General features: G+C 38.0%; 1 protein-coding gene across 1 annotated transcript; it reads right to left on the bottom strand.

The window, feature by feature from the left end:
- Nucleotides 1–10,163: 10,163 nt before the first annotated feature.
- LOC127130793 (uncharacterized) lies at nt 10,164–10,832 on the bottom strand. The gene has a single exon (XM_051059757.1). The coding sequence runs from the start codon at nt 10,830–10,832 to the stop codon at nt 10,164–10,166; it is 669 nt and encodes a 222-aa protein (XP_050915714.1).
- Nucleotides 10,833–14,932: the final 4,100 nt, after the last annotated feature.

The following is a 14,932-nucleotide window of genomic DNA, read 5'->3' as shown; positions in this document are numbered from 1 at the left end:
TGACATTCATCCCTGACAACAGATGTTAAAGTATAGGCTAATTTTTCTGTTATGTTTCAGTATCTATCTCAGACTGATTTTCAGGAAACTAACCGTTGTGCTAAAATTAAGAGACCCAACATATAGCCTATTTGTTAGCACCCTAATGTGTGGAAATTAGGTTAACTTGCTTAACCTTAATTTTAGGAAATTCAAGTACAAGGCCCAAGTACTGCATTATAAAAGGATGGCAATCCTACTTTCAGCAATTCAGGGATTTGAAGCGTGAAGAATTCAATATATCATTATATATCATTGTTGTACTTTCATTGTGTTTTGAATTAGATTTTACTTGTGAGCCAAGCAATTATCACCTAGATGATTGCATTGGACTAGGGTGTTTATTGAGTTGTAATTGTTGTGTCACTCTAAGCTTTTAAGCGTGAGTGTTGTGTTTCTTGATTAAAGCTTTTAAGCACAATCAATAGTTGTTTGAAGTATATCTTCACCACTGACTTTAAAATTCTTAAAGGTTGTAATCACTGCTGTGATTGAGGGGGAGTGAGTAGGTACTCAAGTCTTAGTTTAGATTGAAATTGCATTGGGTAGGTCTTAAGTGATAGGATTAAACTGGTGGTTTAAGTCCTGAATTAATACCTCTTATAGTGGATTTCCTCCCTGGCTTGGTAGCCCCCAGAGTAGGTGTGTTTGTCACCGAACTGGGTAAACAATTCTCTGTATCATTTACTGCTTTTTATAGTATAGGCTAATTTTTCTGTTATGTTTCGGTATCTATCTCAGACTGATTTTCAGGAAACTAACAGCTGTGCTAAAATTCAGGAAACGAACAGTTGTGCTAAAATTAAGAGACCTAGCATATAGCATATTTGTTAGCACCCTAATGTGTGGAAATTAGGTTAACTTGCTTAACCTTAATTTTAGGAAATTCAAGTACAAGGCCCAAGTACTGCATTATAAAAGGATGGCAATCCTACTTTCAGCAATTTAGTGATTTGAAGCGTGAAGAATTCAATATATCATTATATATCATTGTAGTACTTTCATTGTGTCTTGAATTAGATTTTACTTGTGAGCCAAGCAATTATCACCTAGATGATTGCATTGGACTAGGGTGTTTATTGAGTTGTAATTGTTGTGTCACTCTAAGCTTTTAAGCGTGAGTGTTGTGTTTCTTGATTAAAGCTTTTAAGCACAATCAAGAGTTGTTTGAAGTATATCTTCACCACTGACTTTAAAATTCTTAAAGGTTGTAATCACTGTTGTGATTGAGGGGGAGTGAGTAGGTACTCATGTCTTAGTTTAGATTGAAATTGCATTGGGTAGGTCTTAATTGATAGGATTAAACTGGTGGTTTAAGTCCTGAATTAATACCTTTTATAGTAGATTTCCTCCCTGGTTTGGTAGCCCCCAGAGTAGGTGTGTTTGTCACCGAACTGGGTAAACAATTCTCTGTGTCATTTACTGCTTTTTACATTTATTTTCTGCATACATTACCTGTCTGCGCAGAATTGGATGTCATAACATCCAGTGTGACATCGATAGTCTGTTACTAGAATTTCAGTAGTCAATGGGTGTAACACATGCATGTATGCAATTTTTAGGAGCATGCGTCAGTTTTTATGGCTACTGTGTTATTTTGATAACAACACAGTATCCAAAGACAAAGACGTATTCTCTTAAAAGTTGCATGCATGTATCATACTCATTGGTTACTCCTAAAGGCATGGGACATATGTAATGACACATTTTTTTGGGGCGAATTTTTTTGTTTAAAAAGTATTCTCTCCATTTCATAATAAATATTTTATTTAAACATTATACGATTTTTAAGAAAATGATTAAATATGTTAATTTTAATAAAAAAGTTAACATTATTTACTAAAATATCTTTATTTATTAATTAGTGGGATAGTTGAAAAGAGTTAAAGTTAATAAATAAGAATATAATAGCGAAAAAATATAATAAATATTATATTAGTATTTTAAAGAGATATTCATTTTGAGATATAAAAAATTTTGCAGATGGGATATTTTTTTATGTAGTTTTAATTATTTTTTAAAAAAATATGATTATTTAAAAAAATTACAATTATTATTCTATTGACATTTATTATTCAGCAAAATAGATTTTAAAAAATTAAAGGATGTGTATGGTCTATTGGTATTTTATATATGTATTTAGTATACACTTATTATTCTAACATGTCAATGTAATGTTGTAATTGAATCTTAAAATTATTTATATAAAGTACTAAAATAATTAAACCTAGTTAGATATAACTGGAAATCAATGTTAGAGATAACAAGAGTTAATTGTTTCTGTTGGAACAAGATCAAACTTGTTCAAGGTGAATCAATGGTGGAAGTTGTTATTTTGGTGGTAGAAAGAAAGGTTAATTGAGGAAGATGATGAAAATAGAGAAAATAAGAAAAATTGAGATGAGAATATTGAATGGCATTATCTGAAGACATTAACCACAAATATTACAATTGAGGTCTATTTATAGTGTACAAACCACTAAACAAACAGACTAAACAAAGCATCCAAAACTGCCTAATAAAACAAAACTGTTTTTTCTGTTTTGGCTTCAGGAAATTGCTATTTCTGCAGCAAACAAGAAGCCTTCCAAAATAGCTTCTCAAATAAGTTATTCTCCAAAAACACTTCAAAACCCAATTACACTGCATTTGACTTATTCTAATCATCCAACACACCGCCTTAAGTCAAATGCTCAATGTTCTTCGTGCCCAACCTCACCACGAGTCGCTTCAAAACATCATTCGTAACCGCTTTCGTCAACAAGTCTGCGACTTGTTCTTCACTTCTGCAGTAGCTCAAACGTAACTGTCTAGAACTCACTAAATCTCTCAAGTAATGGAATCTCATCTCAATGTGCTTGCTCCTCCCATGTGCTATGTGATTCTTAGCAAGATTGATGGTTGAAACGTTGTCCACCAACAACAAAACAGCTTCTCTCGTGCTGCTGTCCAGCTCACGCAGTAAGTTCACAAGCCACGCAGCTTGGAATACACACAATGACGCTGCAATGTACTCCGTCTCGCAAGAAGAGAGAGCAACCACCGGCTCCTTTTTAGAACACCAAGAGATTGGTGCTCCGTCAAACATAAAGACATAACCAGTCGTAGACTTTCGATCATCTTTATCTCCGCACCAATTGGAGTCGGTGTATTCAAGTAAATTGCACCTTTTGCCCGTGTCACTTGTCGGAAACAAAATTCCACAGCCAAGAGTACCTTTCACATAACGAAGGATCCTCTTAACCGCTGCCAAGTGTGATACCTTTGGCCTCTCCATGAACCTACTAGCAATACCGACACTAAATGCTAAATCTGGTCGCGTATTGCACAAATAACGCAATGATCCAATCAATCTCCGGTATTGAGTCGGATCCACATCTTGCTCTTCCTCGCTTTTGGATAGTTGCGACCGTGCCTCGGCTGGAGTTATGGCAGCATTACAATGCTCCATATCACACCTTTTTAAGATCTCCAAAGCATACCTACTTTGATGCATGAGCAGCCCCAACTTTGTCTTTTGGAACTCTATGCCTAAGAAGTACTTCACATACCCAAGGTCACTCATTTCAAACTCCTTCATAAGCTCTTCTTTGAAGCTTGAAATGTACTTTTCACAACTTCTAGTAATCAACAAATCGTCCACATATAGACAACGTATGATTACTCCTTCGCTTGCACCCGATTTCACATAAACACCATGCTCGGACACACACTTTTTGAAACCAATGTCGTTAAGAAAACCATTTATGTGTTTGTTCCAAGCTCTTGGAGCTTGTTTCAAACCATAGAGTGCCTTCCTCAACTTGTAGACCCTTGCCTCTTGATTTTGAACAACAAAACCAGGGGGATGTCCAACATAAACCTCCTCATCTAATGGACCATTCAAAAATGCCGATTTGACGTCCATTTGATATAACGTCCAGCTATTGTTATTTGTTATCGCAATAACTAACCGGATGGTTTCATGTCGAGCAACCGGAGCAAATACCTCATCAAAGTCTATGCCTTTCTTTTGCAAGAATCCTTTTGCAACTAATCGAGCCTTATGCTTGATTATCTCGCCTTTCGGATTCGCTTTCACTTTGAAGACCCACTTCACACCAATTGCCTTTTTACCTTTCGGTAATTTAACCAACATCCAAGTATTGTTTTTCTCAATCGATTCAAGCTCTTCCTTCATTGCATTCATCCACTTTAGATCGCTTAATGCCTCCTCCGTATCTACCGGTTCGGATTTGGCCATTAAAGCGAAATGAATGAGATCACCATCGTTATTGATATCACTATCACGGAATACCTCACAATCTCGGAGTCTTTGAGGCATACCTCTCTGCCTCGCTGGTAGTCTACTCGATTCACCATTCTCCGTTGCGAATGGTTGTTGTCCAACATCATTAACAGGCTGAAAATTCAAATTTCCTCCCAGGAAATCGATTTCCCCATGTGGTAAATCGATTTCTGGGCCTGCATTTCGAATCTCAACAGCTTTAGGAAGTGCAATTTCGGGTTGGAAATCGATTTCCCCTTTCTGGGAATCAATTTCCTGGACTGGTATAGTAGAAATTCTGCTGTCAAAAGTCCGAATTTCATCCACGATCGCGTCTCGACTAATCACAATCTTCTTGCTACTCATATCAAACAACTTGTAGCCTCCGGTAAGATGATAACCAACAAGCAACATTTTTTCACCCTTGTCGTCTAACTTCTTTCGAAGTTGACCCGGAATATGTCGAAACGCTACCGAACCGAAAACACGCAAATGACTCAAGCTCGGTTTGAATCCGGACCATACCTCTTCTGGAGTAACCATTTCAAGCTTCTTTGTAGGAGACCTATTCAGCAAATAGGCGGCAGTAGAAACGGCTTCACCCCAAAGCTCTTTCGGAAAATTCTTCGCTTTCAACATGCTATGCACCATGTTCATAATCGTCCGATTTTTCCTCTCGGCAACACCATTTTTCTGAGGCGTATAAGGTGGTACAACCTCATGCACTATACCCTCGTCATCACAATAACTCCTAAATTCACCCGAAGGAAATTCGCCTCCACCGTCGGTTTTGAGAATTTTGAGTTTGTGACCTCTTTGTCGCTCAACCATGGATTTGAACCGTTTGAACACTTCAAACACCTCATCCTTCCTCCTAATGAGATAAATCCATAGCTTCCTACTAAAATCATCAATAAACGTGACGAAGTATCGGTTGCCTCCATACGAATTGACTTGCATTGGTCCGCATACATTGGAATACACCACCTCAAGGTGATGCTTGGTCCTGTGACCCGCATCCTTGCTGAAATTACTCTTGTGTTGCTTCCCTTGCACACACTCATCACATATTTCAGATGGAATATTAATCTGTGGCAGCGCGGACACCATACCGTGCCTATGTAACGCGTCGATGTCTCGAAAGTTGAGATGACCGAGACGGTAGTGCCATAATCAATCTTCACGACTTGCAGAAGTAGCTAAACACCTATGCTCCATAACTTTCAACTCAATCTTGAAAGTTCTATTGGCAGCCATAGGAGCCTTAAGGATCAAAACACTGTTTTGGTCCAAAACACGCACAACCTTATTTTCCATGTGAATCGTGTAATTCCTTTCAAGCAATTGGCCAATACTTAAAAGATTACATTTGATTCCAGGAATATACAATACACATTTGAGCAAGGAATGACCACCACCCCTTCTCATGATCAAAACATCACCGACACCGTCGGCCGCTAAAGTCGTGTTATCTGCGAATCTCACTCTACTTCGTGTGGCTTGATTGATCTTCACGAACTAATCCTTTCTACCAGTCATATGAGTCGAACAACCAAAATCCAAGTACCACTCATCACTACCTTGAACTCCAACTCGAACCGTTACCAATGCGTTTTTCTTCGAACGCGTTTTCTGCACTTTTTCGGTACTACAGTAGTTGTTGTCCATCAACTTTCTACTGTTGTCCATGCCATTATTCTCCTCCGTAATCACCATAATACGCGTATTTTCATCATCCGTTTCTTGCCTAGCTACCTTAGCCTCATCCGCATCATTTTCCTTGTGTTTTGAGCGACACTCTCTCGAAAAATGCCCAAACCTTTGACAATTATAACACTTCATGGAACTTTGTCGAGTGGTTTGTAGGCGCTTTGATTACCCTCTTTGGAGCTTCCTTCACCCTTTAGCCCCTTTGAATTTTGTGGATCTTTTCCACCAAAATTCTGGAAATTCTTCTTACTTCTAGAAGATCATTTCCCTTTCGATCTCTTGTTCTTTTCATTTAAACGAGCTTGCAAAGCCACTTTCGCTTTCGCCTTATCGTTTCCTCTTTCACCCATCCTTTGTTCATGAGCTTCCAATGAGCTTTGAAGCTCATCTTTGGTCATAGTCTTGAGGTCCTTCGATTCTTCAATCGCAACCACAATGTTATCGAATCTAGGTGTTAAAGAACGCAACACTTTCGATACAATATTCTGCTCCGAAACACCTTCACCGCAAGACTTCATTTGATTCACCAAACGCGTAACACGCGTCACATAATTGTTGACCGTTTCCTTTTCTTCCATTTGAAGTAACTCGAATTGACATTTGTGAGTTTGTAACCTCACAACCTTCGCTTTGTCTGCCCCTGCATAAACCTTCTCAAGAATCCCCCAAGCTTGCTTTGCCGAGTCACAATCGCCAACTTTCTCAAAGTTGTCACTATCGACGCAAGAATGTACCAAGAAGAGAGATTTGTAGTCTTTCTTCTTTTCTTCTTTGTGACTAGCTTGCTGGGCTGCAGTAGCCTCTTCAACAAGAGGAGTAACATCGGAGGTAATCACATCAAGTACATCTTGATAACCGAACAAGACTTTCATTTGCTTGCACCATTTGTCGTAGCTCTTAGAATCAAGAATTGGAAGGTTGGTGGGTATTTTATCGTTTGAGACGGACATGATTGCAGGGGAATAGGATCAGGACTAAAGCTCCTAATGCCAAATGTTGGAACAAGATCAAACTTGTTCAAGGTGAATCAATGGTGGAAGTTTCTATTTTGGTGGTAGAAAGGTTAATTGAGGAAGATGATGAAAATAGAGAAAATAAGAAAAATTGAGATGAGAATATTGAATGGCATTATCTGAAGGCATTAACCACAAATATTATAATTGAGGTCTATTTATTGTGTACAAACCACTAAACAAACAGACTAAACAAAGCATCCAAAACTGCCTAATAAAACAAAACTGTTTTTCTGTTTTGGCTTCAGGAAATTGCTATTTCTGCAACAAACAAGAAGCCTTCCAAAATAGCTTCTCAAATAAGTCATTCTCTAAAAACACTTCAAAAGTCAATTACACTGCATTTGACTTATTCTAATCATCCAACACACCACCTTAAGTCAAATGCTCAATGTTCTTCGTGCCCAACCTCACCACGAGTCGCTTGAAAATATCATTCGTAACCGCTTTCGTCAACAAGTCCGCGACTTGTTCTTCACTTCTGCAGTAGCTCAAATGTAACTGTCTAGAACTCACTAAATCTCTCAAGTAATGGAATCTCATCTCAATGTGCTTGCTCCTCCCATGTGTTATGCGATTCTTAGCAAGATTGATGGCTGAAACGTTGTCCACCAACAACAAAACAGCTTCTCTCGTGCTGCTGTCCAGCTCACGCAGTAAGTTCACAAGCCACACAGCTTGGGATGCATACAATGACGCTGCAATATACTCCGTCTCGCAAGAAGAGAGAGCAACCACCGGCTCCTTTTTAGAACACCAATAGATTGGTGCTCCGTCAAACATAAAGACATAACCAGCCGTAGACTTTCGATCATCTTTATCTCCACACCAATTGGAGTCGGTGTATCCAAGTAAATTGCACCTTCTGCCCGTCTCACTTGCCGGAAACAAAATTCCACAGCCAAGAGTACCTTTCACATAACGAAGGATCCTCTTAACCGCTGCCAAGTGTGATACCTTTGGCCTCTCCATGAACCTACTAGCAATACTGACACTAAATGCTAAATCTGGCCGCGTATTGCATAAATAACGCAATAATCCAATCAATCTCCGGTATTGAGTCGGATCCACATCTTGCTCTTCCTCGCTTTTGGATAGTTGTGACCGTGCCTCAGCTGGAGTTATAGCAGCATTACAATGCTCCATATCACACCTCTTTAAGATCTCTAAAGCATACCTACTTTGATGCATGAGCAGCCCCAACTTTGTCTTTTGGAACTCTATGCCTAAGAAGTACTTCACATACCCAAGGTCACTCATTTCAAACTCCTTCATAAGCTCTTCTTTGAAGCTTGAAATGTACTTTTCATAACTTCCAGTAATCAACAAATCGTCCACATATAGACAAAGTATGATTACTCCTTCGCTTGCAGCCGATTTCACATAAACACCATGCTCGGACACACACTTTTTGAAACCAATGTCGTTAAGAAAACCATCTATGTGTTTGTTCCAAGCTCTTGGAGCTTGTTTCAAACCATAGAGTGTCTTCCTCAACTTGTAGACCCTTGCCTCTTGATTTTGAACAACAAAACCAGGGGGCTGTCCAACATACACCTCCTCATCCAATGGACCATTCAAAAATGCCGATTTGACGTCCATTTGATATAACGGTCAGCTATTGTTATTTGCTACCGCAACAACTAACCGGATGGTTTCATGTCGAGCAACCAGAGCAAATACCTCATCAAAGTCTATGCCTTCCTTTTGCAAAAATCCATTTGCAACTAATCGAGCCTTATGCTTGATTATCTCGCCTTTCGGATTCGCTTTCACTTTGAAGACCCACTTCACACCAATTGCCTTTTTACCTTTCGGTAATTTAACCAACATCCAAGTATTGTTTTTCTCAATCGATTCAAGCTCTTCCTTCATTGTATTCATCCATTTTGGATCGCTTAATGCCTCCTCCGTATTTACCAGTTCGGATTTGGCCATTAAAGCGAAATGAATGAGATCACCATCGTTATTGATATCACTATCACAGAATACCTCACAATCTCGGAGTCTTTGAGGCATACCTCTCTGCCTCGCTGGTAGTCTACTCGATTCACCATTCTCCGTTGCGATTGGTTACTGTCCAGCATTATTAACAGGCTGAAAAGTCAAATTTCCTCCCAGGAAATCGATTTCCCCATGTGGTAAATCGATTTCTGGGCCTGCATTTTGAATCTCAGCAGCTTTAGGAAGTGCAATTTCGAGTTGGAAATCGATTTCCCCTTTCTGGAAATCAATTTCCTGGACTGGTATAGTAGAAATTCTGCTGTCAAAAGTCCGAATTTCATCCACGATCACGTCTCGACTAATCACGATCTTCTTGCTACTCATATCAAACAACTTGTAGCCTCCGGTAGGATGATAACCAACAAGCAACATTTTTTCACCCTTGTCATCTAACTTCTTTCGAAGTTGACCCGGAATATGTCGAAACGCCACCGAACCGAAAACACGCAAATGACTCAAGCTCGGTTTGAATCCGGACCATACCTCTTTTGGAGTAACCATTTCAAGCTTCTTTGTAGGAGACCTATTCAGCAAATAGGCGGCAGTAGAAACGGCTTCACCCCAAAGCTCTTTCGGTAAATTCTTCGCTTTCAACATGCTACGCACCATGTTCATAATCGTCCGATTTTTCCTCTCGGCAACACCATTTTTCTGAGGCGTATAAGGTGGTACAACCTCACGCACTATACCCTCGTCATCACAATAACTCCTAAATTCACCCAAAGTAAATTCGCCTTCACCGTCGGTTTTAAGAATTTTGAGTTTGTGACCTCTTTGTCGCTCAACCATGGATTTGAACCGTTTGAACACTTCAAACACCTCATCCTTCCTCCTAATGAGATAAATCCATAGCTTCTTACTAAAATCATCAATAAACGTGACGAAGTATCTGTTGCCTCCATACGAATTGACTTGCATTGGTCCGCATACATCGGAATACACCACCTCAAGGTGATGCTTGGTCCTGTGACCCGCATCCTTGCTGAAATTACTCTTGTGTTACTTCCTTGCAAACACTCATCACATATTTCAGATGGAATATTAATCTGTGGCAGCCCGGACACCATACCGTGCCTATGTAACGCATCAATGTCTCGAAAGTTGAGATGACCGAGACGGTAGTGCCATAATCATTCTTCACGACTTGCAGAAGTAGCTAAGCACCTATGCTCCATAACTTTCAACTCAATCTTGAAAGTTCTATTGGCAGCCATAGGAGCCTTAAGGATCAAAACACCGTTTTGGTCCAAAACACGCAAAACCTTATTTTCCATGTGAATCGTGTAATTCCTTTCAAGCAATTGGTCAATACTTAAAAGATTACATCTGATTCTAGGAATATACAATACATATTTGATCAAGGAATGACCACCATCCCTTCTCATGATCAAAACATCACCGACACCGTCGGCCGCTAAAGTCGTGTTATCTGCGAATCTCACTCTACTTCGTGTGGCTTGATTGATCTTCACGAACCAATCCTTTCTACCAGTCATATGAGTCGAACAACCAAAATCCAAGTACCACTCATCACTACCTTGAACTCCATCTCGAACCGTTACCAATGCGTTTTTCTCCGAACGCATTTTCTGCACTTTTTCGGTACTGCAGTAGTTGTTGTCCATCAACTTTCTACTGCTGTCCATGCCATTATTCTCCTCCATAATAACCACAAGAAGCGTATTTTCATCATCCGTTTCTTGCCTAGCTACCTTAGCCTCATCCGGATCATTTTCCTTGTGTTTTGAGCGACACTCTCTCGAAAAATGCCCAAACCTTTGACAATTATAACACTTCATGGAACTTTGTCGAGTGGTTTGTAGGCGCTTTGATTACCCTCTTTGGAGCTTCCTTCACCCTTTAGCCCCTTTGAATTTTGTGGATCTTTTCCACCAAAATTCTGGAAATTATTCTTACTTCTAGAAGATCATTTCCCTTTCGATCTTTTGTTCTTTTCATTTAAACGAGCTTGCAAAGCCACTTTCGCTTTCGCCTTATCGTTTCCTCTTTCATCCATCCTTTGTTCATGAGCTTCCAATGAGCTTTGAAGCTCATCTTTGGTCATATTCTTGAGGTCCTTCGATTCTTCAATCGCAACCACAATGTTATCGAATCTAGGTGTTAAAGAACGCAACACTTTGGATACAATATTCTGCTCCGAAACACCTTCACCGCAAGACTTCATTTGATTCACCAAACGCGTAACACGCGTCACATAATCATTGACCGTTTCCTTTTCTTCCATTTGAAGTAAATCAAATTGACGTTTGTGAGTTTTTAACCTCACAACCTTCGCTTTGTCTGCCCCTGCATAAGCCTTCTCAAGAATCCCCCAAGCTTGCTTTGCCAAGTCACAATCGCCAACTTTCTCAAAGTTGTCACTATCGACGCAAGAATGTATCAAGAAGAGAGATTTGTAGTCTTTCTTCTTTTCTTCTTTGTGAGTAGCTTGCTGGGCTGCAGTAGCCTCTTCAACAAGAGGAGTAACACCGATGGTAATCACATCAAGCACATCTTGATAACCGAACAAGACTTTCATTTGCTTGCACCATTTGTCGTAGCTCTTCGAATCAAGAATTGGAAGGTTGGTGGGTATTTTATCGTTTGAGACGGACATGATTGCAGGGGAATAGGATCAGAACCAAAGCTCCTAATGCCAAATGTTGGAACAAGATCAAACTTGTTCAAGGTGAATCAATGGTGGAAGTTGCTATTTTGGTGGTAGAAAGGTTAATTGAGGAAGATGATGAAAATAAAGAAAATAAGAAAAATTGAGATGAGAATATTGAATGGCATTATCTGAAGGTATTAATCACAAATATTACAATTGAGGTCTATTTATAGTGTACAAACCACTAAACAAACAGACTAAACAAAGTATCCAAAACTGCCTAATAAAACAAAACTGTTTTTCTGTTTTGGCTTCAGGAAATTGCTATTTCTGCAGCAAACAAGAAGCCTTCCAAAATAGCTTCTCAAATAAGTTATTCTCCAAAAATACTTCAAAAGCCAATTACACTACATTTGACTTATTCTAATCATCCAACAGCTTCTTTACTTTTATCTTTATTCTTGTAAGTTTATGGTTTTGGATATACCTAGGTGACTCGATTAATTATTGTTAGAGGTAGTTTGATTGCCAATGTTCTTTGTCCTATACATCATATTTTTTGGTGCGTTTGAATTTACTAAGAAGCAAGAGTCTAAATTTCTAAGTGAATACTATGAGTTTTAAATGGGGTATAAAAAATCTTTTCAGAATAATGCTTTTGGGTTTTGGCAAGTGAATATGCAAATAATTTTGATTCAATAAAAGTGTTCAAAAGCATTGAATGGCGGAGATGTTGATAAACCTAGCACAAGCGTAGAAACTCAAGATGGTTGTTAAGGCTATGGGTGCCATTATCCTTTTTCTCAGATATAAAGTTATTGAGGAAAGCCGCAACGGAGAAAATCATGGTAGAAATATGGTTCAAACTTGAATCCTTATATATGACCAATATGTTGGCTCTTAGATTATATATGCTCAATGATTCCATCGGTTTCTAATGGTATGAAACAAATCCATTTTGAAAAAATCGATGATATTTCACAAAATTATTATTGACTTCCAAAATATTAAGGTAAAACTTGATGACGAAGACAAGATTTTACTCCTATTTAGGTAATTACTTATATCTTTTTAGCATTTAAATGAGGTTGTTCTTTATGGTAAGGAAAACATTATGACCTTAAAGGTGGTTCAATCAACAATCATAACCAATGAGCTTACAAAGCTTAAAGACATGAAGGTTGAAAATAATGGAGAAGGCTTGAATGTTTATAGAGGGATGAGCGAGAGTAGCGGGATATATATATATATATATATATATATATATATATATATATATATATATATATATATATATATATATATATATATATATATATATATATATATATATATATATATATATATATATATATATATATATATATATATATATATATATATATATATATATATATATATATATATATATATATATATATATATATAAGACTAAGTCCAAGTATAAGGGGTTCAAAAAATCAAAATACAAATGTTTCATTTGTCATAAAATCTGTCACTTTATGAAGAATTATCCCGGGAGGGGGAACAAGAATGATTTCGACCAAATTGTGGTTATTTTAGATGAGGATGGTTATGAGAGCGTTGATGCATTAGTTGTAACGAGTTTGGAGACATAAAAGAGTTAAGTCATTGAGTCAGAATGTTCTTATCACATATGTGAAAGGAAGGAATACTTTGATTTCTAGAGTTAAAAGAAGATGGATTCTTTGACTCAATAATATTAAGGATTATAAGGTTCATGGTATTGTGAAAGTTTAACACAAGATGTTTGACAACTGCGAGTTTCTTTTACGAAGTGTGAAGTATGTTCCTAAACTTGAGAAAAAATGTGTCCACAAATATCTCTGATGATTTAGTATATTGCACTAAAACTCATCATGATATGTTGATAATTTCACAAGGTGCATTGATAATTGATCATGTGACTATATAAGTATGTCAGATTACTATCTGCAATCGTACAGTCTATCGCGTAGTTTTAAAAGATATCGAATCCACAAGGACTAATAATCAAACTAACATTATCTATCGATGCTATGTAAAGCTAAGGTGAATGATTTCTTTGATTAAACAAATAAAAACTTAAACTAAAGTTAACTTAGAAAAATGATAATAAAGAGAGAGAGAGAGAGAGAGAGAGAGAGAGAGAGAGAGAGAGAGAGACCGGAATGTGGATTCCGCACACCTCAGGGACTCTGCAACAGATTGACTCAGACTTACGGTTAAATCGTGTTCAGTAGAAAATATCAATTTAAAGACTAAACCTCACACTCTCAAGCTATTGAATAAAGTCATGCTTCTTAACTATGAGATTTTGCTATCACTCGCCCATTTTAATTAAGAAACGTATTTTGAAAACTGAACAAATCCTAATCGATGCCTAAAACGCTCTCGCCCTCTTTAGGATCGATGCCCCGTTCCTACTATCTGGTTCGAACCTCACGCTCTCGCAGTGCCGACTCGAACCTTAATTGATTCTCACTCTCGTGACAAATCATATTAATTTTAACTTAGAAACAAAGACCAAAACAGAATTTAATAAAGTTCTTAAACCAATTTCATTACCGAGTCCCATCGAAAACGGAGGTCCTCACAAACCAGACTTAAAACGATTTAGATAGACATGAACTTAATTGAAAAGAATTTAAACATAGTAATTGAAATTGAAAACAACATGCTTAAACACTTATAGAATGTGATAACAATAATTATAAAGCAATATAATAAAGAACCTGTAAATGCGGGAAAATAAATGCGAGACTGGAAGTAAAAACGGAACTGGAATAACTTCAATTAAAACAACAAGATTGTTGATCCAAGGGTACAAGCAAATCCTAAAACTAGTTCGTGGTAATCGCTCAATCGAGTGATTATCACTTGAAAATATAATTTATGTTCAAACTAAACCGACAGTGTTTCGCCTCTATCTCCGGATGTCGAAAACTAGGTACGAGAGTGTCTTATATAGAGCTAGAATACTATGAAACTTCTTCATTCACGTTCCAAGGTAGTTGAGAAAAAGTAGGAAAGTGGAAAGGAGTGAGTCAAACCCACTTCCATGCATTTTGTTACTGCAGGCAGATGGTGGTCGCCACAAGGCTCGTGGCGGACGCCATGAGCTTTAAATGAAGGGGTTGACGTGTCCCGGTGCCATGGTGGACGCCATAAGGCCATGGCGAACTCCATGCACCAGAATGCTGCATTTTTGCACTTTTCTTCACCATTTTGCTTCCTTTTCCGCTTCGTACACACATATGCTCCGTAATCAACAAGTACCTGAAACAC

This window comes from Lathyrus oleraceus, chromosome 3 (genome assembly GCF_024323335.1).
Source record: "Lathyrus oleraceus cultivar Zhongwan6 chromosome 3, CAAS_Psat_ZW6_1.0, whole genome shotgun sequence".
Classification (NCBI taxonomy): domain Eukaryota; kingdom Viridiplantae; phylum Streptophyta; class Magnoliopsida; order Fabales; family Fabaceae; genus Lathyrus; species Lathyrus oleraceus.
This window is presented reverse-complemented; position numbering and strand designations above follow the sequence as displayed.